Source organism: Pomacea canaliculata, linkage group LG6 (genome assembly GCF_003073045.1).
Source record: "Pomacea canaliculata isolate SZHN2017 linkage group LG6, ASM307304v1, whole genome shotgun sequence".
In the NCBI taxonomy this organism is placed as follows: Eukaryota; Metazoa; Mollusca; class Gastropoda; order Architaenioglossa; family Ampullariidae; genus Pomacea; species Pomacea canaliculata.
Window position 1 is genome coordinate 16,434,566 of NC_037595.1, and position 27,429 is coordinate 16,461,994.

Consider the following 27,429-nt stretch of genomic DNA (forward strand, 5'->3'; position numbering starts at 1 on the left):
TTTTTTAGACTGGCTACCTAACCATTCTCACATCCAGTACAAACTGCTCGTGCTATGTTTTCATTTCTTTGCTGGCACCTGCCCTGATTATCTCTCTGAACTACTCTTCCCTTATGTCTCAGCTAGAGAATTCCGCTCCTCATCTGATGATCCTTTTCTTACTCTTCCTGTCACCAGAACAACAACATTTGGCCTCAGGATTTTTAGTTATTGTGCAGCAAAACAATGGAACTCTCTCCCTTAACATATCCACCAGCTATTGAATCCTTTAAATGAGCACTGAAAATGCACCTCTTCCGTAAACATTACTCCTAACAACCTTTCCCATAATGCTAGTCCTTTTTTACACCCTTTCTTGCTCATTTTTATCATGATACTCTTAGTTCTTGTTATTTTGTTCCTCTTGTGTTTTCTGTACTTGTTTTTATTCATAATTAGTACTGTTATTAATTCTTTCCTAGTTGATGCATTATTTGTTTGCTTTCCTGTCCCTCGTATGCTATGTCTCGTTCTTGTTCTTAGGCGCATAGATATATTTGGTTCCTCTTTGTGTTTTCTGTATTTGCTTTTATTCATAATTAGTACTGTTATTTATTCTTTCTTAGTTTATATGTTATTTGTTTGCTTTCCTGTACCTCGTATGCTATTTTTCGTTCTTGTTCTTAGGCGCTAAGAGCATGATCCTTAGGAGTGTGAGCATGCGCTTTACAAATTTTGCATTTATTATTATTATGTAAGGAACCAAATGCCATCTTTTATAGGGATATAAAGCTATTGGTAGAGAATCTAATGCTGTCTTGCTGCTGTGTTGTAGGTGGACATATTCCTGCGGCGAGCTTTCTTTTCAAGACAGCAGAAGGTCTTCTGCATGGCTTATGCTGACTATCTTGATTATGATGTGGAGGAAAAGACAGAAAAGAAAATACAGGAGTACAGCAGAAAGTCAGGTTGGTAGACTGTCAGATGATGGGTGCTTTGTCAGTGTTTTGGATTCAAAATCATTTGAACAAAAAGAGTTTAAGAAAAGAATAATCAAAATTTATCTGAGTGTTTACATTCTTTGTGGCTTTTTTTCTTTTTTGCTAAAATGGCTAGGCTGAGCTCAGTGCAATATCATCCAGAGACCAGCAGTTTTCTTTGGTAACCATAAGAAATACAAAACTATGGTGATCCACTGCACATAAGGCAGCCTCAGCTAACCCTCCAACTGTTGATATGAATTTCACTCTAACCTCTTTTAAAGACCCAGTCATTAATCTGAGTTTATCATAGATAAATGGAAACGATAAAAAATTATTCTGTAAATTTAAGTGCTGAAATAAAAACATTTACTTATTATTTAATTCTAACATTGGTGATTTTGCAGCTGTAATTAGCAAGTCCTGTAGGATCTCATTGTTAAAAAACAAACCAAAAAAATGCTGGCCACATGTCACCATCTGTAAATGTTAATCAGTAAAACAAACCAATAGTGGGCTTGACAGTTGTGAGAGTAATGAGAAACCAGCAGACTTGTCAGATGTCATTGTATTATGCCTGTACTGCAAGTCTGATTTGATCCTCATAGTTGTGAAAACTGCTGACAATGAACAGAGTTAGTATTTTTGGAGAGCTGTCCACTGTAAATATGAATAAAATTTAAGAAAAATGTGGTATTCTATAGACAGTTTAATGAATTTTAGCCTTTTATATTAAAAATGTATTATTTAAAGGCATAACATTAAGAAAAAATGTTTTTGTGATATTTATGTTTATCATTTAGTAGACCACACTGAAAATTGTTCAAAATCATTCAAAAGATTTTTCAGTTTGGGTGCTTCTTTTGACTTTTATCTTTTCATATCATAAGTGTTTATTCATATTTCCTTTACTTTGATATACAACAAATGTACTTTTCAATGCATTTGCATTTGATCAGCAAGTTTTTTTTAATACAACCCTAAGCAAAGTAGATGACCACCCTAAAACCCCCATTATAGTAAAAGTTAACATCTTTTTCAAGCACATTGGCTGCATACAAAGTACACAATAAGTCAGCAAGTGGAACACTTTGGACTTGATATGCGTATGAGATACAATAATGCATAAAAATGGTTGTGTACAGAATACCATGCAGATCCACACAGGATTCCCTTCAATGGGCTGATGTTAGGGTGAACTAAACTGCCTCAGTGGGGGCTGGTCGATTTGACCATTTACCGATTTGATCATCAGGTGATTCAACCATAGCATGAATTGATTCAACCACAATCAAAACCTGTAGTCAATAGTTGATTCGACCACTGTCTATAGTCAATTTGACCAAATCATCATCTTTGCAATAATTCGGCCACAAAAGAGTGAAATTCCTTATTGGTTGATGGACACATACACAGAGCAAGATGTACGTGCGTCAACATAAAACAAGATTCACTTATTTCGTGGGGTTGTGTGTTTATGTGAGAGAGAGAGAGAAAGATACAAAGTGGATCTAAGTCAATATAACTCAGAGTTTTCACACTTTTAATTTAAAACTTGGGGCACCCTATTTCTCTTACAGTAGGTCATCTCTTTAGTCTACACTTTGTTTTATGGGAGATTTCCATGTATCTCTTAAAGTATAGAATAGGTTTAGGAGGATGGATCTGCTAAGGCCACAAAATTCATGATCTTCATCCTTGGTTAACAGCTAGACCAGCTCGTACATCTTGCTCTTTGTGCATGTGTGTGTATTTTTGTGTGCGTGTGCATGTGTTTGTGAGAGAGATATACATGTATATAAAAAGAAAGTGAACGCAAATTGATATAAACATTTATATCACGTATCTAATTTGTATAGGAAAGAAATTGTCTTTTGTTTTGTTTACATGTAACAGGATGGCCTACCACACGGCACACACTCGTGTTCACTTTGTAAATAACATGCGAACATGTAGCCGTAGGTTGTTGGAACCTCTTTATTACAGTGACCGCTTGCTGGCCGTCTGAAGGATTTAGCTTAACACAGAACATAGCTCCGAGCACAGACTTTGTCCTTAGTCAACCAAGCTGCTGGTTGGTGATGACTCGTCGCATCCTTCTCTCAAGCTTCGCTCACTCTTGCCCTCTCTCCTCGAGTTGTTTGTTTAGTAGGAAAGTGCTTCCACCTTGCGACAATTTTGCACTACATATAGGGAAAGGAAACTGGAGTACCCAGAAAAATCCTCAGACGCCCAGCCCTGTGAACAGATGTCACACGCAGAAAGTGTCCCGAAACGAAAGTCACCCACTGCAGTGGTGACAATTAGCGAGTGTTATAACCACTACACTACCGGGCGCCCCTCTCTCTCTCGACTCCTCCCTTTTTATGTCTCTTGGGAGGGGTAATGTGCCATGGGTACCAGGCCATACAGGACGGTATCGCTGGCTGTGCTACTGTGTCCACCTGGGGAGCTGAGGCTGTGTGCCGCCCCTTCCTTCTATCGCGGCCCCTTCTGTCCTCCATGGACCCAAAACAAACCAGCACGCCAATCAGAGCAACCTGTCGGAGCTACTGACCAATCGGCCTTCAGCTAGCATCTTAGCCAGCCTCTACCACATACAACAAGCATTATATTAAATAGTGACTTGCTCTTGGTGATCAAATCAACCGAGGTCAGTGGTCGAATCAACTGCATGCTGTGGTTGAATCAGTTATGGCTGTGGCCAAATCAACTGAGTGCTTTGGATAAGAGCCATGGTTGAATTGATTGGTGCGTGGTCGAATCAGTAAATTATTTAATCAACCAGTAGCCATCTCAATCACACAAATTTCTGTCATTAAGTCAGGGCTTCATTTGGGCTTCTTAAGCATTCCAACATAAAATACAGTTGTCGAAGAATTCAATGTGTTAGGAATAAGGCTAATCGTCGATGTAACATTTGCTACAGACTATCATTCTTGTAAGTACACAACTTCCCATGTAAACAGTGGCGGGGGGGGGGGGTCAAGCCTTAGGTCCGAGTTCCAGTCATCAGTTGCAAGAACTTGCATTCCTGATGCATCCTCCATTAAAGATCACTAACGTGCTCACCAAAATCCACTATGTATGTTTGGGTACAGAGGAGAGAGAAAGAGCTGTACACGTTGGTCATGCTGACAGTGGTCCCACTGTTGCCTCAGCTTCTTTGACTCTTCTGGCTCTTGCCAATTCTTTGAGTTTCTAGTCTCTTTTCTTACTCAGTTTCTAACCCTCCCTCTCCAGTTATGCAAGATATTATTAACATCTTTCAGCATGATGAAAACATGTTACACGGGAGAGCACTATTCGCACTCGTACTACTCACTACTATCATTCTCTTGATTCTGCTTTCATTCACATTTTGCAGCACACATTATAGCATTTGCATGAATCAGACTTTTCAGTTGTTTCGTAACCATATTCTGTATAGTGTGTTTCTTATAGGTCTCTGCTCTCTTCATTTAATTATCAGACTGTCTTGGACAGTGCTTTCTGTCTCACCTTGGGCCTAATCCTAACCAGCTTATATGTCTCTAGCTGACATTCACATGCTGCAAATTCTTCCAAAAAAGTCTTTAAAACTCTATCTTTTGCAAGCTGTGACCCATCCTCAACATTGACCCCCTCCCATTTTTTCTAAGTTGCTGTTCACATGGGCGATTGATCAGTTAGAAGTGTTCAGGTGTACTGATTTATGTTTTTAATGCAAAGAGTTTCCTCCAGGGTAGGCTTGTGTGTACAGTTATTATTATTATTATTTTTTTAAAAAAACTCTTTGGTGTATTTTACAGAAGTCTACCACCTTGTGGTCATTTGTACCAAAGAAAACGAATACAAGGCTCGCATTGTGGCAGTCCTTGAAAAATATAGACGTCCAGCACCTGCTCTGAGCAACAAAAGCACCATCCAAAAGTTTATTCACCACTGCTTCAGTGGGCTGCGTAAAGTTCATGGGATGCAGTCAGCCTCTGCTTTGGATCCTGAGAGGTAACAGATATAACTGCACTACATTTTGATGCTGTGTATATATGGCGACTCTGTCAAGCAGTGAAAATTACCTGAATATATTTATCATAAACACAAAGCAAAAATTTTAAAGTGGCAGTGCTGGTGATCAAAAGGTCTCCTTCTTAATTGCATACATGTTGTTTGGCTACTTTTGTTATGCATTTATCAAGCGTTTGAACACATCTTAAGACAGTCTTGTTCTAGTAGTTTACATAAATATTGTAGCGGGAGTGCTTGTATAAGCAGCGTGTACTGTTAACAGTGCTTGTTCCTCCCACCCTGCGCCCCTTTCCACCCCATCACTGGTCGCAGTAGTGGCGCAGCATGAGACAAACAACAACATCGGGTGATGTAGCACCCAAAATGTCCAGTATAAATAGCAAGCAAAAGTCAGTGCTTGCACCTGTTTACTGAAAGGTGGCTGGCCCTGCTTGGAAAAGCAGTAAAACTTTGGTTCTGAGTACGAGAGAACTACCGTTTTACTGCAAAGTGTCTTGGTCCTGCTGGAAAGCAGCTTGCGTCACTCAAACCCCTCTCTAAGTACAGCTTTAGTTCTGTCCCCCCTTAGTATGAGAGTAGTACCTATTTGCTCCAAGGTGCTTTTGCCCCACTGGAAAGTGGCTCACGTCCAAAGATAGGACCCTCGCATGTTTTTCATGCATTTATCAATTGTGTCATAATTGTCATAATTCAGCCTTATTTTCATAGTTAAGTAAGTATCTTAAATGACCTTTTTCTTCTGGGATATGGACTTCATTTTAGATGTGGTGTCAAATGGTAACAAAACATCTTTTGCTGTTTTGCTTATCTAGGGACATCAGGCTGAAGCTTAGAAAGTGACCTTGAAGAAAGATTTGAAATTTGTTTTCACACCATTCTTTCTAAACTTCTGTCTCCCTATGGTCTCCCACTACATCTAGATCAGTTTCTGTAAGGGTAAAGGTATCACTGTTCGTTCCCTCTCCACTGCACTGCTCCAATCGTCATTATTGCCATGGGAAAAGCTCTTGCAAGTTCCAAGCCTGCTTATTTCACCATGGCTTGCATATAGCTTCTTCAAAAGAAGTGGAAGTAAGGGGCAGCCATTCAATATGTACGTGTGAGGACCCAACCAATAGACTTTCACTACTCCACCCCAGACAACATTATCTTATTTACATCAGCTAGGAAACTTTCATCAATCAACACCCACTTCCATAAGGTGTGGATGGAAATTTGAAAGATCTGGACAATATCAGGCATTTTTAGCCATCTGCAGGATGGAGATTCCAGTAGGGTATTGCCTGTTATATGGGTGAATCAGGGCATAACTCTTCTTCAGCCCAATGCTCCCGTACTTTTCAGACTCCAGTCATCAATATAGCAAGGATTAGCTATCCTGGGTTCAGATTTCATTTATTCTTTTCTCTTTATGGGGCACCAGCTGCTTTGTTGTGATATAACCTTGTTTGCTGGTTCAGTGTAAAGCACCAGTTTTCTTCTCTCCCAACTATTCAGATTCCAAAAAGTGAGCAGGAATGTGTCTGAAGGTTACAACTATTCCTTTTCTCTCTCATTTGAAAGCAGGCAATGAGTCACATGGTTGAGCCATTTGAAAATAGGCAATGAGTCACATGGTTAAGAGTCATTTTTGAGACAGCTGCTTAGTTACTCAATTTGACATGGATTTCAACAGCCAGAAAGGCCAATATAAGAGTAAGCAATATTTAAAGTCTAATCCATAGTACAATAAACTATTTCATGCTTGGCATTTTAGTGTTTGTATATATATCTTCTGTAAATAATTATTTTAATTTGTCTCCTGATCCACTTCCTGATCTAACCCTGATCTTCTTTCTATTCCATACAGCCATTGTCTTTCATTTGAATTTAGTAGATGAACAGGAACTATATTGCCTGGTACTCATATCATTTAAATGTTTAAAAATTGCTGTTGAAAATGGTGTGTTACTGATGGTTGTTTTATTGTAGGTTATTAATTGTAAATATTGAAACGCATTGTACTTGATGCCACCACTACCATTTGAAATGTTCAATTTTGTAATGTCATCAGGATGGAATGAATTAAAATGTTTCTCATTTGACAATTATAATACCTTTATTATCATGTCACACTGATTTTTAATTGCCAGAGCTGAATCACCAATTTTCAGACGTGAAAAACTGATGTTTTCTTTCATAGCCTGTGTGTGAGAGTTGTGAAGTCTCAAAGGTCTGGTGTTGGCAAAACCTTGTACAAACAAAGACTTGTCGATCAGCTGCTTAAATGCCATCCTGCTAATTCTCAGTCAGAGAGAAGTAACCTTTCAGTGACTATTCCGCTACACACATACCGGGTCCAGACACAAGATGTTGCAGACATCTTGCTCAAACAAACTCTAGAGACTGGAGATATTCTTCCTCGCATCATTCACTTGGACATTTCTTATGAGGTAAGAGGTTGGGTTTATATTGTAATATAACAAATGTGGTAAGAGATTGGGTTTGTATTTTAATGTCTAAGGTGTTCAAAGGCAACAAATTTCAGAAATCTAAAGGAAATGTGTACTTCAAGTGAGGTGTGTCTTCATTCTGAGCAAATAAAGAGAGTTTATTTTTTTTAATCTTTGCTTTTCCTTCTGAAGATATTTCATATTATTTGGTTGTTTGGCTGTTTCCAGCCCTTCGGGTGAGAGGCAGTTGAGGTGCCCATCCCAAAACCTGATAAGGATTCTTCTGATCCATGTTTTTATCACCCTGTTACTCTCACTAGCTCTCATTGCCTGACTCACCTGGCAGCTTGAATATCCACTCAGATATGAAGTCCTGCACCATGGACTGCTTTGTCATTTTCATAGGGGTTGCATTTCTGTATGCATAGAAAATCTCAAAAGAGTTTAACCCTGAACCACTTCATGCTGACCTCCTGAACTGTGGCATTCAGTACTAGGCTCTGGACATTTGTTGTGTGTCCAGTGTCATGCTACCCATCATTCTGCTGCATCGTTCTTGTTCCAATTGTGAGCAGACCAACCTGCCTGACATTGGTACTTCGTCTCTTCAATGCTTCCGTTCGTGTAATTTGTCTTGTTTCTTTGTGTTACTATTGTTTGTCATAAAATTATCAGTATGCCGATACATTTTTCAATCTACTTCGACTCTACATCACCAATGTTTTCTCACATCTCTGTGGAAGGCCTAATTAAGCCACTTTGCAATCCGCTGTCTTGTTTGACTAGCTTGTGCATTATGGCAGTGGAACATGTGGACCCGACACAAATGCGATCAACTCCCGTGCACCTCGATGCTACATCAGACACCACCTCCTGGCTTTAAAAATGTGACACACCATCAGATAGTGAGGATAAGGTGAGAGAAAGCGTAAGAAAGGATGTTGAGGGGGTCTGGACCCATTTTCTTGTGGTAAAGGCCACAGAGCCGACCCAGCCACTATCGTCCCTCTCCCCTTCCGCAATAGCAAAAGGGTTTGAGAATATTTCTACGAACTTCTCTGCTGTTTAACGTCTGCACTCTTGACAATTTTCTTGTCCAGTGGGCAAATCAAAAAGCTTCTGAGGCCCTGCGCCGATTGGACGGAAAACAGTTCGTCAACCGACCCACAAAAATTAACTCCACACATATCCCTCAGCTCTTCAAGCTTGGCTTCTCGTGAACAACCAGCCTCTCTCTGGCTGGGTGACTGATCCAGCTGGCCTACCCCTTTTCTTATGCTTTTCTTTTTTCTCCCTTACCTGAGTTGAGTGCGCAAATCCGAAACATCTGAAGCCCTGCGCCGATGGGACGGAAAACAGATCGTCGATCGACCCATTAAGGTAACTGCTCACCGATCCCTCAACTCTTCAAGGGGGGTCATTTATTGCCCTGACCATGCCAGGATATCAGAACTCGACGTCAAATCAGAACTGGCATCCTAGGGGTCACAGCAGTGCAGAGAGTCATCTTGAAGAAGGACGGGAAATCTGTATCTACAAATACACTCTTCTTAACTTTCTGTTTTCCCAAAATACCTGACTTCATTTAGGTTGGGTATTTGCGGGTCAAAGTTTCTCTGTTTATACCTTCACCGTTTGCGCTGCTTCAACCGTCAGCGTTATGGTTATGGGGCTAGCTTCTGCAAGTGACAAGCCCGCTCCTTTCGCTGCGGTGGTACAGGCCATGTTGTAGATCAGGGGTGGGCAATTAATTTTCCCAAGGGGCCGCATGAGAAATTGGGATGGTTTTAGAGGGCCGGACTAATATAGTTAACTCAGTTTTACCCAATACTGTATATATAGTATATATACTGGCGGGCGGGCCAGCGGGCGGGCCAGTCAGAGACAAGAGGCAGGCCGGATCTGGCCCTCGGGCCGGCCTTTGCCCAGGTCTGTTGTAGATGATTGTTCTGAAAGCGCTAAATTTGCAAACTGTGACGGGTCTCAGGTCGCTTCTTCTAGAGACTGCCCGAAGTGGAAAGAATAGGCAGCCATTCAGTGCCTATGCATGGAATTTGGCGTCTTATACGCCGATGCTCGCCGTCGCGTAGTGGGTGGCTCCTCAGGAGCACCTTCTACTTCAAGCTCCATTTCCTACTTGGAAGCTGCAAGTGGAGTCTATCCTGTCTGATCCTGAGGAAAAGGAAATGCACGTCCCTCGGGGCAGCATTCTTTCTCCACATTTCAGCATCAAAATAGATTCAATCTTGAAATATGTCTGTCCAGGTTTGGAGGCCTCATTAGATGTAGATGACTTTGCTCTCAGAATCCAAGGTCGATCCCTAACATGCCTTGAAGGTCGGCTACAACTGTGCGTAAACGCTGTACACAGGTGGATGACAGAAAATGGCTTCAAATTTTCTCCTACGAAGTCAGTATGCATCTTTTGCAAACTGAGAAACCCATCTATTTCTGTCAATGGCACGGTACTCAAAGTGGTCCAGGAAGTAAAATTTCTTGGGGTCATCTTTGATTGTAAACTGTCTTTTCTGTCTCATATCAAATCTCTACCATCTTGCTTGCCTTGCAGCATGTTCACCGCTCTTTGGAGCTTTTTGATATTTGAAATTCCCTATCTGCCCTCCAAGCTCTTCTTTTCAGTTGTTTCAACCACCCTCTCGTGGTCCAACTTCAGAAAATTCGTGCGGCTCTCATTCGTCGCAATAAGGACATTGTTTTCATCCAGGCCCCTGGCCATTCTGGTATTACTGGCAATGTCAACGCAGACCAAGCTGCCAAGGCTGCTTATCAATCTCCTGGTCAGTATCTTTACTCCCTTGTGAGCGAAGAAATATTTCTGTCCTGGGTATCGTCGACAGACAATAAAGTTTGTTTTGATTTGATTTGATTTTGATAACTAGTATTATCTGACTGAAGTCTATCTTCAAGGCCTATGTTCACCCCTGTGAGGCGGAAGCAGGTACTGGTCCTTCCTAGATTAAAGTTAGGACACACCTATGCCACACAAGGACACCTCTTACGAAGTGAATCACCAGCAGTTTTTCTATGGTGAAAAAAGAGTTTTTTAATGTGGTACATGTTTTGATTGTTTGTCCTAAGCTCCAGAGTATCCGCTGGCAGTTTTTATACAGCAAATTTTTTGTTTTCCTTGTTCAGGTCCGTCCCATTGGGAGCAGTCTTTACATTTTTAAGGAGAATAGCACTCAACCATCAGATTTAAGAAATAACTGATAACTGTTGTCTTTTGGTTTTTTGGTTTGTTGGTGGCCTTATTTGGCAACAACACTCCTTTTACACTTTACCCACTGTTTTACATTATTGTTTACTTCTTACATTGGGTTTTTTGTTTAAGAATGTTATGGTTATATCACTCATGGGGTTTGGTTCCTAAACATTTTTACATAAGATTACCTTTTGTTGTCGTGATATAGCCTTCTGTGTTGGCACGGTGTTAAACACAAACAAAACAAAAACAAATTATTCGTTTGTCTTGACAGCTAGTTATATCTTAAATTGGAGACAGTTATTTGTCTTGACAGCTAATTCACCAGTGGTGTTTTCAGAACTGCAGTTGAATTTGTTTGTACATGTGTGTTAGATAAAACATATATATGTTTGTTTATATATTATTATTATACATTTATATATGTGTTTAGTTATAATGCTTCTGCGTCATGTACATTTAGGTACAAGAAGGAGTTGATCATCTTTTGTACAACCTCCTAGTGCTGGGTTGTATCAAGAACAAGGAGGGCAAGGTGTGGCTCCGCTCACCTATGGACCTGTACCTGGTGGAGGCCATGCCATTACTGGATCAGAAAGCACAGCAGGTGAAATATTACATATTAAGCTCATGTGGCTGGAGAAGGCCAGACCATTTTTCAGTCAGAAACCTGAGTGGGCTTACAATCAGCAACCATCTTTTCCATCAGGAGAAGAAGCCTTTTAGAGAGAGGATTTTTAACATTTTTGAACACTGGAAAGAATCGCCATTTCAACATCAAACGTGGAACAGTTGCTTAAATAGAGGATGTGTTAAATGCAGAATTAAGTAGAATGAGTCACTAGTATTGTCCCTTACATGGTTACTCAAGGGTTACTCAGGTGTAGGTTAGTTGAGTAATAACATGCAAGAGTTTGTAGAGAGAGAAAGTTTGTTTTATTGTCTTCACTGTGATAGAGCAGTGAAAAAATACACTTCTATCAAAGCCAATGACTCATCATTTTGCATAGATAAAATAAACTCAGTGATCAGGATTGAATGGAAAGCGTAGAATCTCTTGATAAAATTCTGGTATATAGTTTTGTGGGTCCAACCTTTGCATTTAACAAGAAAGTACAGGAATATTGTAATAATGGAAAAAGTCATATCGTCAATGAAAACAATGAGAGCGTGATAACGAATATTTGCCTCTATAATTATTGTTTCATGCAAATGCCATGGTGAGAAAAAGTCTTTTATCAGCAAATTTTTTTAAATAAATTTATCACACATAAAGTGATTTCTTTTAAAAACAAAGAAAGTTTTTATGATTTCTTGGTCTTTCTCTGTTTCAGAAGGATAAAGTACTTGTTCATCACATTTTAGATATCCTTCCAAGTCTGACCTGCTGGTCTCCTCTGGACAGCTTGAGTATCATGAAAGAACCTGGGAGATTGCACGGTAGCAGCACTATTTACTATTTATTTCATGTGTTCAAAATACAATTCCTACAAATATGATGATGATTTGGACTTTCAAAACATTCACACATTAACCATGCGGTGCTTGCGGTCAGCCGATCACACTACCTCTACGATCTCATGCGTCACTTGGACCCAGATGGCGCATTGTCATAAACACAGTAGAGTCTGAGCTTTCAGTTCTGTGCGTAAATGAATGAATACATAAGGGAGAAAGCACGGGAACCTTTAGGAATTGTTCCTCTTTCGATTACTTCCCTTTAGAGGCTGAAAAAATTAACCTATCAGGTATTTTGTTGTGTTAGAAACCACGCGAAGTTTTGTTTATCAAGCGCCATATTGACATTTGTTGCTGGTTACTCAATTTGACATGGATTTGTACTCAAACAACCCAAAAGGAGAAGAAAACAGTAACTAATATTAAAATTCAAAGGTATATTCTAATAAATTATATGCCTCTTTTGTACTTTTGTGTGGGTATATATTTTATGAATATTTTTTCTGAATGTCGGACTTTTGACCTACTTCCCGATTTGTGAGTTCTCCGTCCGATACATTTACAGTCTTTCAGTTGATTTTACTACAAGACAACAAGACGTATATTTGTTAAAATTTACACACGTAAATGTATTTTAAATGATCTTTAAAACAGAGTATTACAGATAGTTGTTTTTATTGTAGGATATTAAATATTAATGTTTAAATATACCGGTCGAAATTTCATCTGCGGTCAACCAGTTGCTGCCACCAATTGGAACTATAAAGCAGTCAACTTTCCAAATCTGCTCTTGAGATCTTTTTACAATCTGTCTTTATAAGCATTTGAAGATCCAGATGTTTCCTTCCTTTGTGGAGAGAGGCAGCTATGGTGCCCATTCCAAAACCTAGCAGGGATCTTTCTGATCCCAACTCTTACCGTCCTATAAATCTTACTAGCTGTCTGTGCAAAGCTCTAGAACGCATGGTGAATACCTGGCTCACCTGACATCTCCAGTCTTAAGGTCTGCTCTCCAACCTGGTGTGGTTTCAGAAAATGCTGCAGCACCCTGGACCATTCGGTCCGTTTTGTCAGGGATGCGTTTGTCGGCAAAGAACCCGTTTAGGGGTGTTTTTGATTTGGAGAAGGCGTACGACACCTACTGGAAAAAAGGTATTCTGTTGGACCTTCACTCCCTTGGCTTCCAGGTCGTATGCCACTCTTCATCAAAAATTTACTTTGGCACAGCCTCTTTCTTGTCAGAAAGCTTTGGACATTCTCCAAATAGTTGGCCAAGTCAGGTGAGGGATGGACCACATGGTCCTGCTTTGTCTGTATCGTGCCCTGATCCACTCCAAGCTAGACTATGGATTCATCATCTACGGCTCTGCTTGAGAGTTCTACCTCAAAATTCTCGATCCTATCCATCATCAAGGGCTCCGCATCTGTTTGGGTGCCTTCCGTACCACTCCTGTACAAAGTTTGTATGCAGAAGCTGGTGAGCCTCCACTTTCTCTCCGTCATCTTAAACTCATGCTATCCTATGTCCGTCGTTTAAAAGCTCATCCTGGAAACCCTGTGTACCTGTGCTGTTTTCGTGCCCTGATCCACTAAAAGCTAGACTATGGATCCATCATCTTTGGCTCTCATCAAGAATCCTATACTAGCGACCTTTTACAGCCTTTTAAAAAGGGGACACAAGCGACCTTATTGTTCTCCATCGCTTTAAGGAACTTCTGTCTGACTATCCTGGAATCTGTTCTATCTTTACAGGTGGTTCCAAAATCCCACATGGTGGCCCTATCACTGCGGTAGCAGTCCCATCATACCAACTGCAACAGGCTTCTTCAGCCTGACATGCAGATGGGTGCTCTTTTTTCCTGTAGGACTTTAGACCATCTTGCTTGCCTTGCAGCATGTTCACGGCTCTTTGGAGCACATTATTTTGATATTTGAAATTCCCTATCTGCCCTCCAAGCTCATCTCTCCAGTCGTTTCTACCACCCTCTTGTGGTCCAGCTTCACAAAATTCCTCAAAATAAGGACATCGTTTTCATCTGGGCCCTGGCAATTCTGGTATTACTGGCAATGTCAACGCAGGCCAATGCCGCTTGCCAATCTCCTGGTCAGTTGAAATAACTAGTATCATCTGACTGCAAGTCTATCTTCACAGCTAATGTTCATTCCCAATGACAACGCCACGGGATACTGGCCCAAAACAAGCTACACTCTGATTAAAAAAAAAAGCTACATGCCACCCTTCCCTGTCTTTCTGACCACCTACCGTCATGCAATGCATTGGAAGGAAGTGGTCCTTACTAGATTCAAGTTAGGACACACCTATGCCATGCAAGGACACTTCGTACGAGGTAAACCACCACCAGTTTGTCCATGGTATAAAGGAGTAATATGGTACATGTTATTTTTGTTGGTCCCGAGTTCGATAGTATCCGTCAGCATTTTTTTTTACAGCAATTTCTTTAGTTTAGGTCCGTCCCATTGGGAGCAGTCTTTACATTTTCAAGGAGGATAGCACTCTACCATCAGATTTAAGATTTTTATATCCTGATAACTGTTGTCTCTTGATCTTTTGGTTTGTTGGTGGCCTTTTTTGGCAACAACACTAATTTTTACACTTTACCCACTCTTTGACGTTGTTTGCTTCCTGTGTTGGCTTTTATTTAAGCAGGGCTTCTGCTTACGCAAAAAATTGCGTACAGTATGCATTAAAAGTTCGGAGGACCCCTTCAATTTTCGTCAATGGGGTCCCCTTCAAATTTGGGCGAAGAACAGTTACCCCTTAAAAATCTGAAGAAGGGGTTCCTGGGACCCCAAAGAATTTAGCCTTAGCAGAAGCCCTGATTTAAGATGTTATGGTTATATCACTCATGGTGTTGGGTCCCTAAATGTTTTTACTTAAGATTGCCTTTTGTTGTCATGATATAGCCTTCTTTGCTGGCATGGCATTAAGCACAAACAAAACAAAAACAAATTAGTTATTCATTTGTCTTGACAGCTAATTATGTTTTAAATTGGAGACAGTCAAATAATGTTATGGCTATACCTGTTATGGCTATAACGCTTGGGGGGTTTGGTCCCTAACCTTTTCAAAGGTAAGATTACTTTTTGTCGCCATGATATAGCCTTAGCTGCTGGTACTGCATTAAACAGAAACAAACAACATCAAAAAGTTTTAAAGCCTCACCCAGAGAGAAAAGCCATAGCTGAACATTTTTGTTATGGTAATACATTGCCGCTTATAAAACTAAAAAGAAACTATTAACGATTTCTGTTTTAATTTGTGCATGTATGTGGGAATTGGTGTTTTACGCCGAGCCAGCAGTAAAGGCTATATCATGGCAGGGCATTTTAATTTGTGTGCATGTGAGTCTTACACAAAGGTGAAGGGTAGTGTGACAATTTTTAAATTGGACAAAACAGAGACCTGATCAGTCAAAAAGTATTTGCAAAAGAAAAGTATGACACCATATTAACATATATAAATATATTACACAAATTCACCATATAATAATGTTTACTTTTAAAAAATGCACTTCAGGGTTAGTTAGCATGAAGAAGAAATAAGTTTTACAACATTGCATTAACACTCACCAGCAATTATCAAAAATAGTGCAAAATATATTGCAAGCACAACATTTATTAAAAAAAATACAGAAAAATTTAATAATAGGCATTTGTCATATGCTCTCAAGAACTTATTTACTGCAAGTTGTAGCAAAGAAAGAAAATCGTACACAACTTTTACTCCAGTTGGTTAACTTTCGTTTTTTAACTTATATCAGCATTAAAAGATGTGTCTTTATGTTATTTGCAGGTTATCGGGCAAATGACAGACTTTTTGATGACCAGGAGTTTAGAAGTGAGGTGTTTCAGCGACCTTTCTACTACCTCCACTGTATGGAGACAAAGCAACAGCCTACAGCCTTTGAATTCTCATTTAATCATGGTGATCAAAAAGATTGCCTGAGTACATTGCTCAGGTCTGTTGCAGACTAATTGATTTGCCAGTAGAAAACATAAATCTATACAAATTGTCCATAGTAAGTAAAACTGGTTAAATCTTTACCAATGTATCAAGTACTTGGAGCTCAACTTCTGGTACTGGGTGTGAACACCCCACCTCTCTCTGGCTGGATGACTGAGTTGGCCCAACCCTTTCACTTCTACCATTCTTTTTCACCCTCATCATCCCTTTTACCTGTACTCTTTTTATACAGACTCTCCCCCTTTTTCACCCTGAATCATTTTGTCTGTTTTGAAACTTTTCTCAGGGATGCGTTTGTCATAAAAAAAAACATGTACCGTACTTTGTCCTCTTCCACTCTTTATCCTTTTTTTCTTTCCTGTTAATTTAGTTGTCTTCTTTTGTCATATAGCATTTGGCTTCAGCATGACAGAAAATTGCTTAAAAGTATATATTATGTTGTAGCATTCAGTGGCTGAAATAATATTTCAAACAAAGCAAATATCCAACCATTTTAAACTCAGTAGACATGGTGCACTTTGTTGTCAAAAGAGTATGATATTTATAATTCATTACCATTTAATCTATATCTTTCTACTACCATTTTTTTTTTATTTGCCAGCTCCAAAAGATTTTATCAAACGGCATTTGGCATATGTTGGCATATATTTCTTACACAAACTCTCATTAGAGCTAAATATACACCACCTTTGCAGCAATGCAAATGTAATTATATTTGCAGAATGTATAATAGCCTTAAAAAGGCATAGATAAATTTGTGAACGTACGTCACCAGTTAATATTTCTTCAGCTTGTAGAGATCAGAAACAAAGAGGTATTTTTGTATATTTCTTTTTTTTGTGTGTGTCAGACACTGTGGTGTGCTGAACCCCTCATGGTCCGAGTTACACCATTTTGTTCAATTCCTGAACAAACAGCTGCAGGACTTTGAGAACTCTGTCTACTGCAGCATGGCCACAAGCCATGATCTGCCCGGCTTCTCCCTCTTTGTCCTGCGCTTTCTTATACAAATGTCCAAAGTAAGTCATTCTGTCAGCAGGTGCCTCAAATTTCTTTATGCATGCTCAATATAGTCCATTTTGTCTAAACTGCCTTTTTCTGCAGATGTAAATTAAGATTATCATTAGAGTGTTCAAGAGTGTGCCTCCCTAACTTATCCTCTGCAGAATGTCTCATTAGTGATGTGTTAACCTTAAGTGCCTGGAGACATCATAATAACGTGTGGCTGAATGATAGTGAAAGCAGATAAAAAGCATATAAATAGAATATGAGTGTATGTACTTGTGCTATCTAGATGACTTGCTACCTTCAAGATTCATTACTAATATCCAGATTGAAACACATCCACAACACAAACAGAATAAGAGAGAGCTTGTCCTCTTACCCTTAGGCAAATGGATATAATGCCTAGCATAGTTATCAAAGTGTTATTACGTAGCCATCAGGGACTGACATTTTGGTTATATGACGGAAAGCTTTTTAGTCTCTGACCTCAGCAGACCTTACGCTTGGTGTTGTGTTCTAAAGCTGAGTAAACACATCACACAGATGCCGATCCTCAAGTGTGAAGTTGTTAATATGCTAATTCAAATATCTTCTTTGTTTTGTTTGTCACAAATATTTTTCTATTATTTTTTAAATAAAGTATATTACAAATAAAAAAAACCAGTGTGTTTTCAGAACTGGATGTAGTAGTGCTGGGCTAGTGCTTTGTTCCCTTCACTGGCCACTCCAGTCCTGCATCTTAGTTGTTACGTAAACAATTCGTTCCCAAAAAGTATAAAACATTCCTTTTCGGAGATCTAAGAGATTTGATATGTTATCTCTATTAAAAGCTGTTATTTTGCTTACAGGACTTTGCCACGCGGTCTCTGAAGATGAGTGAAGAGTCTTTGTCAGCACTTGTGGAACCAGAAGATAAAGAAACGGGCATCGAACAGTATGAACTGAGGCGTACCTGGGAGAGCAGGTTTAATATCTTTCCAGCTGTGTATCATATTAAACCTATCTATAGCATGATATATTGTTATAAATATAATGTTAGAAATAATGTTTGAAAAGAGATTGTCCTTAGACTAGTGGAGTATGCATCTCGTCATCTTAACATAAAGAAATAGTTTGTGTTCATGTGTGTGAATTATTTTGTTTTGACTCATGCAAGTAAATCTTTATATGTGTCAGCTCATTCAAGTAGGTAGTCATGCAGGTATATTTTTCAGTTGCCAGTCAGTCCAGTAATAAGTGTTGGAATATAACAGGCAAACGACAAAAAAAAAAGTGTTGGAATCTGCAAGGAAGATTTCACATGGTCATACTGTCTCCATCTGCAGAAGACAGCGGCCTCCACTTGACATGCTTATATAACAGCATTTAGTATCTTTAGTTAGGGTACTTCATTTGTTGTGCATATATAAAACTGCAGTTGATTGTTGTTGTACTTGTACACAAGCATTTAGCATCTGTACATGCATGTTTCATAAGGCACTAAACCAGCTTCTGAGCCAGGAAATTCACCTTGTGACTCGTTGCTACCATAATTTTTAAAACTTGTTTAGGAACATGTACATTCGTGTGATTCCAGCCCACATCCCTACATATTCTTCAACCCGGATGCCAACTCCATGACCTTTCTGGGCTTCTCCATTGAACCCAGGACCTTCAACTTGATGGACCAGCAGACTGGCCAGGTGCTTGTCCCAGCCATTATGAATGCCGCCCTCTTTCATTGTCTAATACTCAACAGAGTACCCCTGACTGAAAACTTTGATGTCTTGCCCAGGTAATCAGATATTTCAAGAAAAAAGCTTACACAGTAACCTCAAAATGAACTGTTACATCTCAAAATATAGTCAGCATCTCTAAGTTATGAAATTATTGAGATGGAAATCATATCTTCAGAAAAGGTAAAATGTAGGTAGAGTCGTATCCAATAACAAATTTTGTTAATTGGTGCTTATCCACATTTGCTGTTTGTTTTGTTTATCCACTTGAAAGTTTATTTATAGTAAGTCTTTGGTAAGGTGTTAGAGTCCTTGTACATTTGTTTTTCATCACTTAAAATTCTTTGAACTTGGAAACTTGGGTTATTAAATTAATGTACAGTGGTTGGTTTGCTGTGGAATAAGGGAAGATCAAGCCGCAGTATTCTATTTTTCAGTAGATTGTTCCATTCAACAAGGAATTAAACATTCGATCACGTTTTAATTTATTTGAGAATGCTAGAATATTAGTCTTCTTGCTGTAATTTTCAAAGAGATGGCTATCATCAGTTTCTGGGTATTTAATAAAACTGTTTTGTTTCATTTTCTACAATAAAACTGAAATGAAAATGTGAAGTCAAGTATTAAATCCCTTTATTATTTCTTATAAGAAACCCTTTGAATTATTTAAAGAGGAAGAAAAATTCATTTAATTGCCAGGTAATGTTGTGGGAGTAACACATCTTAATGATGGCTGCCACTTACTCAGTATTCACAGATGCAATTATACACACATGCATCCTGCCCACACATAACTGGTAACAGAAGAGATGGCTGGCTTTAGACCAGGTAGAAGCACAGTTGATCAGATCTTCAGTTGTCACATCCTAATAGAGAAACATCTTCACCATCAATGGAACCTCTCTCACAGCTTCATAGACTTAAAAAAATGGCTTTTGAGTCTGGTGTGAGAGGTGATATGAAAATGTAACATCGAAGAGGGTCTCATCGAAGTTGTTGAAGCTTTGTATTAAAGCTCAACAGGTGCAGTACTGCTGGATAACCTAATGGGAGTTTTCATTCAATGGTAGATGTCCGTCACTGGTGCCCTCTATCACCTGTGCTGGATACCATCAAGTGGAAAACAATTCACAACCATCAAACTTCCATTTCCATTGGTGGAAGGCCTATTTGCAACCTACACTTTGCAGATAACATTGATCTGATACCAATATGTTTGATGTCTCCAAGAAAGCTTCCCTGTATTATGAAGATTTATATAAATTAGAGGGAAAGAACCTTGGGCTAGAATTCACTTTGTTATGCGATTCTTGATATATAAAAAAAAAAACCAATCCATCAAACATCACTTGAATTCTCTTATAAAAAAGTATTTGACATTGGCAACACTTTGATTTTCTCAAACAAAACGGTACCGTATTTATACATTGTATACACCTTATTATGAATGTGCAAACTGAATAACATTTCATAGGCTTTTATTGGAAAGTCTCACACCATGTGGACAGAGAAGATATAACAAGATACAACAAAACTTGTGCATCACTAGTGCAGATGCTGTCAGCATGCACATATTCCCATAGAGTGTTGTCCCCTCGCCTAACTGGCTGGAGGGGGAAGAGCTCTGTCATATTTTTGTTTTGTCTGATGTCTTCCTCGTGTTGGACTTGTGATTGTGTGTGTTTTTGACTGGCCTGCCATTGTGCAGCTGTAATGCACTACCTCTTCCATGTAGGTGGCTTTAGTTCTTGTCCGACGTGCAGACTTCACGTTGTTTTGAGAAGGGGAATAGGGGCTCAAGCTGTCCTGTTGTATATGTTAAGATTGTGGCGACTATTTGTTGTCTCCTTAATGAATACACATAATGCAGGTGGGTTAATAAGAGTGCAAACTATTTGCATCTTCCACTTATGGTGCTTTATCACAGCCAGGTGAGATAGTATGATAGCCTAACGTATTAAGGGGTCTTCTGATGGAGCAATCACACAGATTGTTTTTAATCTGTATCTGAAACATTCTTTTCACTGAGATGCTGTTTGTTGCCTTCACCTAAGATGATTTTTATAACAGAGACGACAGACTGCTCCGCCTTTACCGTGTGGTTGGACTGCATGATGAAGAAATTTTTGATGATGATGGCATCATAGATCCTGATGATACGTATGAACTGACTACAGACAACGTGAAGAAGATGCTGGCCATTTACTTGAGATTCAGGTGATATTTTAACCTTTTTTTCCTCCAAATAAAGTTTCTCTTGAAGTATCTTTCATAATCATCAAGCACATACAGTTATAATTTAGACTTAAAGTTCATTCCTTAGTAATAAAAAAGCAGGTGTATCCCTACATCCCATAGACTGGATCACGAGAAGAACTACCTCTAACAGCAACACTGGTGTTCAGTGGACATTCCCCATGCAACTTGACGATAGCATTGAATCCTTTTAACAAGTGTTAAAGAGCTATAGGTGGTCACATATATCTTGTGTATACAGCTAGCGGTCTCATATATCTCGTTTACTGCTAGTGGTCACATATATTTTGCGGGGTGTACTTCATACTCTGGAATACTTGCATAGCAAAGGTGTCGTACATCTCTGATATTTAATAACTTGTATGCTTTGCTCATTTCCCTGTGCAGAGAGAAAAAAGTGCTCATTGCTTACTATGTCTTCATGTGATAGTTCATGTGCATTACCTCCTTCTGACCAAGTCAATGTTTTATGTACATGTAATCAAAATGTCACATTACAATAATCGTGTACTGACATCATAGGATGTGTAGAAAATGTAAAAAGAAAACAATTGCATTACAACTTCCACTTATTGTATTAATATCATACCTATGTGTGATAGGGGGTGGCCGAGACACCAGCCATAGGCTGGCTGATGGGCAGTTCTGGTCAGTAGTGTTGATTGGTGTGCAAGTTTGTGTTGTTCAGAGCAGAAGGGGGAGGAGGGGCCTGCACCAGTCTCCTGCTAGGTGGACCCCAGCAGCACTATCAAAATTTTCCTCCAATATAGCCAGGCAACCATGGCACACTAATCCTCTTGGAAAGTATAAAAAGGAGGGGAGAAATGTTTCATGAGAGAAGTCAAGAAGAAAGGTTTGGAGAAAGCAAGTTCTAGCACAACCAGCGGATCACCATCTCAACCAGAAGCCAGGCAGAGGTTTTAGCATAAAGTTTGCCTAGAGCGTGCCAGTTTAGGCAGAGGTTGCACAGGTAGCTGCAGGTGGCTCGCAAGCAGTTGAATACCAATAAACCTATGGCTATGTATTAAACATTATCTTCATAAAGTGTGTGCAAACAAGTGTTTGCCATGTGGTAGGTGACCCAGTTACATGTGTACATCCTTTTTTTTTTTTTCATAAGATGCAACATACCAGTTGTGATCATGGGAGAGACTGGGTGTGGAAAGACAAGGCTTGTTGAGTTCCTTTGTGCTCTTCAGACACCAGGAAAGAAAGCCTCTACCATGGTCAAAGTTAAAGTAGGCCACAGCATTTTGTTATCTAGTTTTCCTTGAACATAGCCATAAAATTTGAAGGGCATTCTTAACTACTCAGTGTTGGACCATATTTTGCTTTTGATTGGTCATTCTGAGATACGCGCAGAAAACTATAATTTTTATGACTGAGTCTGTTACTCAATCCTTTGAAATTTACGTTCAGATGAATACAATTTTGATGAAATTTTTCCATACACCACAATCTAAAAAAATAGAATTCACTCTCATGTACAGCTATATATTTTCAAAGTGGGAAACCTTGTTGACCTACATTCAAGCCTGCCTGTCTCTCTGAACTCCATCTTACATAGTCGGTGTCCAAAAGGTCATAGGCCATCAAATAATAAATATCATATTATAATAACAAATAATATTTAGAGGTGTGGGATATTCAGAATTTATGAAATGTAGAAAATTGGATTATTCTTGTGGTGAAACCACCACATTCCTTGTCTTGTATATTACAAGTGGATCTGTTGCAGAAGGTTGTTATTTTGTCCCCAGAGTTTGCTATGATATAGTAAACTGTGTTGTAATGTACTTCGTAATAGTTGGGATATTGTAAAAGTCTTCTTGTATTTGTATTAGACTGGTTTAAATATGCTGTAAAGGGTAATCGAAATATTGCGGGTAAATCTGTATGATGTTATTCCCATGCTTTAAAGGTACATGGAGGAACTACAGAAAAAGAAATCATGGAAAAAGTTCGACAGGCAGAAAGAATGGCAAAGAGAAATGCATCTCAATTTCCACACAGACCAGTCTATACAGTGCTGTTCTTTGATGAGGCCAACACTACAGAAGCTATTGGAGTCATCAAGGAGATAATGTGTGATGGCACATTGTCTGGCAGGCCTATTACTCTCGACCAAAATCTAAAGATGGTGGCTGCTTGCAATCCTTACAGGAAGTGAGTTCAAATTTCATCCTTGTGTTTGTTTTCCTTAGTTTAGTTTAATGCGAAGATTGCATGCTGGTGCTTCATGTCCATGTTAATATGTTACATATTTAAGTTCATATCTCTGTCTTATGCCCATCTAGTCCCCAGTATGCTTGCCTGACGAGCATAGTAAGAATAGGATCCCTGCCATCCAGCCAGGCATGTCGTAAGAGGCGACTAAGGTGGATACCTCACCTAGAGGTATAATAGGTTGTTAACCCCACCATGTTAAAAAAAGATTGTTGCAGAAACCAACACCAGATTACTCATAACGGATGGTGAAGGTAATGAAACACACCAGGAGACTGGACTTATGACGGACGACAGCCAAACTCGAGAGGGAGCTGGCTCCCTGACAGTGGATTTACTGAAGCTGAAGTAAAAGTTGAGGGCGGGGTGCTGGAACGTCCAGACCTTGTACATTGCTCATTATTGGCGCTCTCAATGCCAAGGTGGGAATTGACAACACCTGCAGGGAGCATGTCATGGGCAAGCATGGAATCGGAACCATCAATGACAAAGCAGAGAGATTGGCAGACTTGTGTGAAGAAAACAACCTACTGATTGGAGGCATACTCTTCCAACACAAAGACATCCACAAGGCAAAGTGGACATCACCAGATGGGATCACAAAGAACCAGATAGACCATGTCATCATCAACCAAAAATGGAGGAGCTCACTTCAAGATGTCAGAGCCTACAGAGGAGCAGACGTTGCCAGTAACCACACTCTTGTGATAGCCGCAGTTTCTCTGAAGCTATGTCGATAACAAGGATCACAGCTGATTGACATCAGTGGCGGACTCTGGTTGAGGCCTTATGTGCAACATGATGCACAAAGAGGTATAGATAGATACCCATCTAGTGTTAGTAAGCTACAGGCTGATGTCTCATCACGACCTATACACTTCTGTAGTTGCACATCTATCTAGGTTAGTCTTTAGTCAACTTTAGAAGCTTAATAACTGCTCCATCCAATTTCTTAAATCCTTTATCTCAAAAAGAATTCAGATGCCAGATGTTGGATCCCATTGAAGATTTTGTGTCCCACATGGCTCAATCTTAGGTCCTCTTCTGTTCTCTGGCTACATAAATGACCTTTACATTCCTATCTCCTAATCATGCAAATGCTTGTAGATGACACAGCAATACATGTTTGTCTCAAACAAACAGAGCCTCTGGCTGCTCTTCTACAACAGAGGGCTGATGAGCTTCAATCCTGGATGGAACTAAATCACATGGCATTTAACTTCTCAAAACAGAAGTTATGCTCATAACAACATGACAGAAGAGACAGAACCTCACCACCCCATTTCCTAAAATCCATTTAAGTACTCAACAGTTAATATCAGAAGTCCTCAGCCATACAATTCAAATTGTTACTGTCAATAACAATTTGTCTTCATCCCAACATATCCTAGCCATAAGCAAAACAGTAGTACAGAAAAGCTTTCTTCTTTCAAGAATTAATAATAAATAATAATAAATGAAGGATTTGTATAGTTCTTTCAGTGCAGGTATGAAGGATTCAATTGTAGGTAGGTGGCAGCTATAGAAAGGGAGAGATTTCCATTGTTTTGCTGCACAGTAACTTAAAATCCTGTGTCCATTTTATATTATTGATGACAGGAATAGTTAGGAGACAGTCGTCAGAGTTCTCTAACTGGGATATAAGGGAAGAGTTGAGACAAATAGTCAGGGCAGGAGCCTGCAAAGAAATTAAAACTTAGCACGGACAGTTTGTACTGGATGCAAGAGCTGGTGGGGAGCCAGTGCAGAAAACAAAGAAGAGGAGTGACATGATTCATTTCCTAGCTCTAAGCACCAGATGTGCTCCAGAGTATGAATGACAGCCAGTGAGCAAGGAGTTGCAGCAATGAAGTCGAGAAAGAACAAATGCACAGATAAGAGTGTTGGTAGTGTGTGCAAAGAGAATGTGGTGGATGGCGCTTGTAGCTCATAATAGACAGACTGATAGACAGCTGTAACTTGTTAATCAAGAGTCATGTCTGCTGTGACAATGAATCCCATATTCATGACGAAGGAGATTAAGGTGATGTTGGTTTCGCCCACCTTGATGTGATTGGGCAGACTGACAAGCCAAGGTTGATTTCTTCTTCTAGAGCAGACCTGGGCAAGGCCCGGCCCGCGGGCCGCATCCGGCCCGCCTCCTGTCTCTGACCGGCCGCCCGCTGGCCTGCCCGCCAGTATATATACTATATATACAGTAATGGGTAAAATTGAGTTAACTATATTAGTCCGGCCCTCTAAAACCATCCTAATTTCTCATGCGGCCCCTTGGGAAAATTAATTGCCCACCCCTGTTCTAGAGCATAGGAAGGCTTCCATTTTATCATCCTTTAATTTAAGCTCATTTTTTATCATCAAGTCCTTGATGCAGGCGTCTATAGTGCTAGTAGCAGACCAAGATACAGCCAGTGGAGTGGGGTTGTACAGTTGCATGTTGTCAGCATATGATTGGTGAGAAACCTTGCGAGACTGGTGCACTTTCTAGAAACACTTTCTAAATCCTCACTCTTGGAAACTGTTCTGCTAGTGGTGCTTTGAAGGGCTATCAAATTGGTGTTACTCAAACCAAAAATACAGCCTCATGATTTCCTGTCTCTAGGGTTCCTACCACTACTAACCAGAGTCAAGTTAAACAAAAAATATATTCATCTTTAAAATACTAACATGTAAAATGCCCCCTAGACATTCTTCTATCTTTTCTATCAAAATGATAAGAGGATATCTCAAGCTAAACATTTCCATACCAAGAATTGACCTATTCAAGACAAGGCTGAAATATTCTGGCAGTGTATTTTGGAACAGCCTTTCTTCAGATCTCCAAAGAACAGACTCCAGTCTGTACATGTTCAAAATGGGACTCTAAAACACGTTTTCCAAACCCTTTGATTACCTACAGAGGCTTCCTAGCCAGCTGATCATCTATTACTCCCACTGACAAAACAAACATGTACCACATGCTGCTAGTGCTCTAGCCCAGAAAAGAAAAATTTTTTAAATCCTATTAATTCAAATATCAGCCACGATGTTTGTATATATCATCATTTTTCTCAATGATTTTATTGCCCTGTTTTGAATTAATGCAGTGTTTTATTATTTCTTCTACTTAGTCTGAGGACTAGATGTAAAAAAAAACCATAACTTTTGCCTATTCTGTTACTCATAATTAAAGCTTTGTCATTTCGAAGACATTGTTCTTCTTTTTTCAGATGATACCAGCTGTCCTTCACCACATTCCCAGTTGACTAAACTAACATTCCTTTTTATAGAAACCACAATATGTCCCTCATGAAATGATGATTACAATGTTCCACTGACGTGATCTCAGTTTTCAATTGAGCGTAACATTTGTTGAACATGCACTTAACAAGTGTTAATGGCCTGATCAGTATTATAAGAGGCAATGGATGTGTTGTTATGGCTGCTTCAATACAGTTTTTTTAATTCTTGTAGAAAGTTCTTAATCTCAGGTCATTGATATCAGCGTTCATTAATGTAGGCAAATCATGTTTTTTGCAGACACTCAGATGAGCTTATCAGGAGACTGGAGAATGCTGGACTTGGATATCACATCGATGCCAACAAGACCACAGACAAACTGGGTATGTTTTCATATATAATCTGCTATAGTTTATTTCTGGTACCTTATAACAGTACCAACAGTCCTTACATAAGATTCTTATTATTGCTGCCTCTCTCAGGTCGTGTGCCCATGCGGCGCCTAGTGTACCGAGTCCAGCCACTACCCCAGAGCATGCTGCCCCTGGTGTGGGACTTCGGACAACTTAACACCCGCATCGAGGATCTGTATATCCATCAAATGATCCGACGCTTTGTAAGTGTACAACTTAGATGAATCTGATCTTAATTTGCATTCACCAGTCATTTCACATGGCTGAAAGTTTTAGGATATACCAGAGAGCAAGGGAGTAGTCCGTCCATTACTCCTATAGACAATGACAATGATCAACTTTATTTGTCCCAGTCGGCAATTTTAAGGTGCTCTAGTTACAGTAGAGTTAAAAATAAAAGCAGAACAAGTTTGCTGCAAGGTGCAGCATTAAGATGTACATTAGCACGTGAAAGGAAGGCAAGTGACAATTATATATGTGCTATAAAACAAAAAACTTATTGCATCAAGTATAATCATGTGCGTATTTACAAC

General features: G+C 39.5%; 1 protein-coding gene across 3 annotated transcripts in view; it reads left to right on the plus strand.

Moving 5' to 3' along the window:
- Nucleotides 1-27,429, plus strand: part of LOC112566806 (E3 ubiquitin-protein ligase rnf213-alpha-like) — a 206,149-nt gene that overhangs the window by 71,870 nt on the left and 106,850 nt on the right. For all 3 annotated transcript variants that reach the window (XM_025243173.1, XM_025243172.1, XM_025243175.1), the window contains exons 29-42: nucleotides 815-947; nucleotides 4,751-4,946; nucleotides 7,150-7,399; nucleotides 11,086-11,229; nucleotides 11,957-12,062; nucleotides 15,895-16,060; nucleotides 16,916-17,084; nucleotides 17,919-18,034; nucleotides 18,647-18,844; nucleotides 20,856-21,002; nucleotides 22,162-22,279; nucleotides 22,963-23,207; nucleotides 26,784-26,866; nucleotides 26,966-27,099. In XM_025243173.1, the coding sequence (XP_025098958.1) occupies nucleotides 815-947; nucleotides 4,751-4,946; nucleotides 7,150-7,399; nucleotides 11,086-11,229; nucleotides 11,957-12,062; nucleotides 15,895-16,060; nucleotides 16,916-17,084; nucleotides 17,919-18,034; nucleotides 18,647-18,844; nucleotides 20,856-21,002; nucleotides 22,162-22,279; nucleotides 22,963-23,207; nucleotides 26,784-26,866; nucleotides 26,966-27,099 (2,205 nt within the window). The remainder of the gene's footprint in view (nucleotides 1-814; nucleotides 948-4,750; nucleotides 4,947-7,149; nucleotides 7,400-11,085; nucleotides 11,230-11,956; nucleotides 12,063-15,894; nucleotides 16,061-16,915; nucleotides 17,085-17,918; nucleotides 18,035-18,646; nucleotides 18,845-20,855; nucleotides 21,003-22,161; nucleotides 22,280-22,962; nucleotides 23,208-26,783; nucleotides 26,867-26,965; nucleotides 27,100-27,429) is intronic.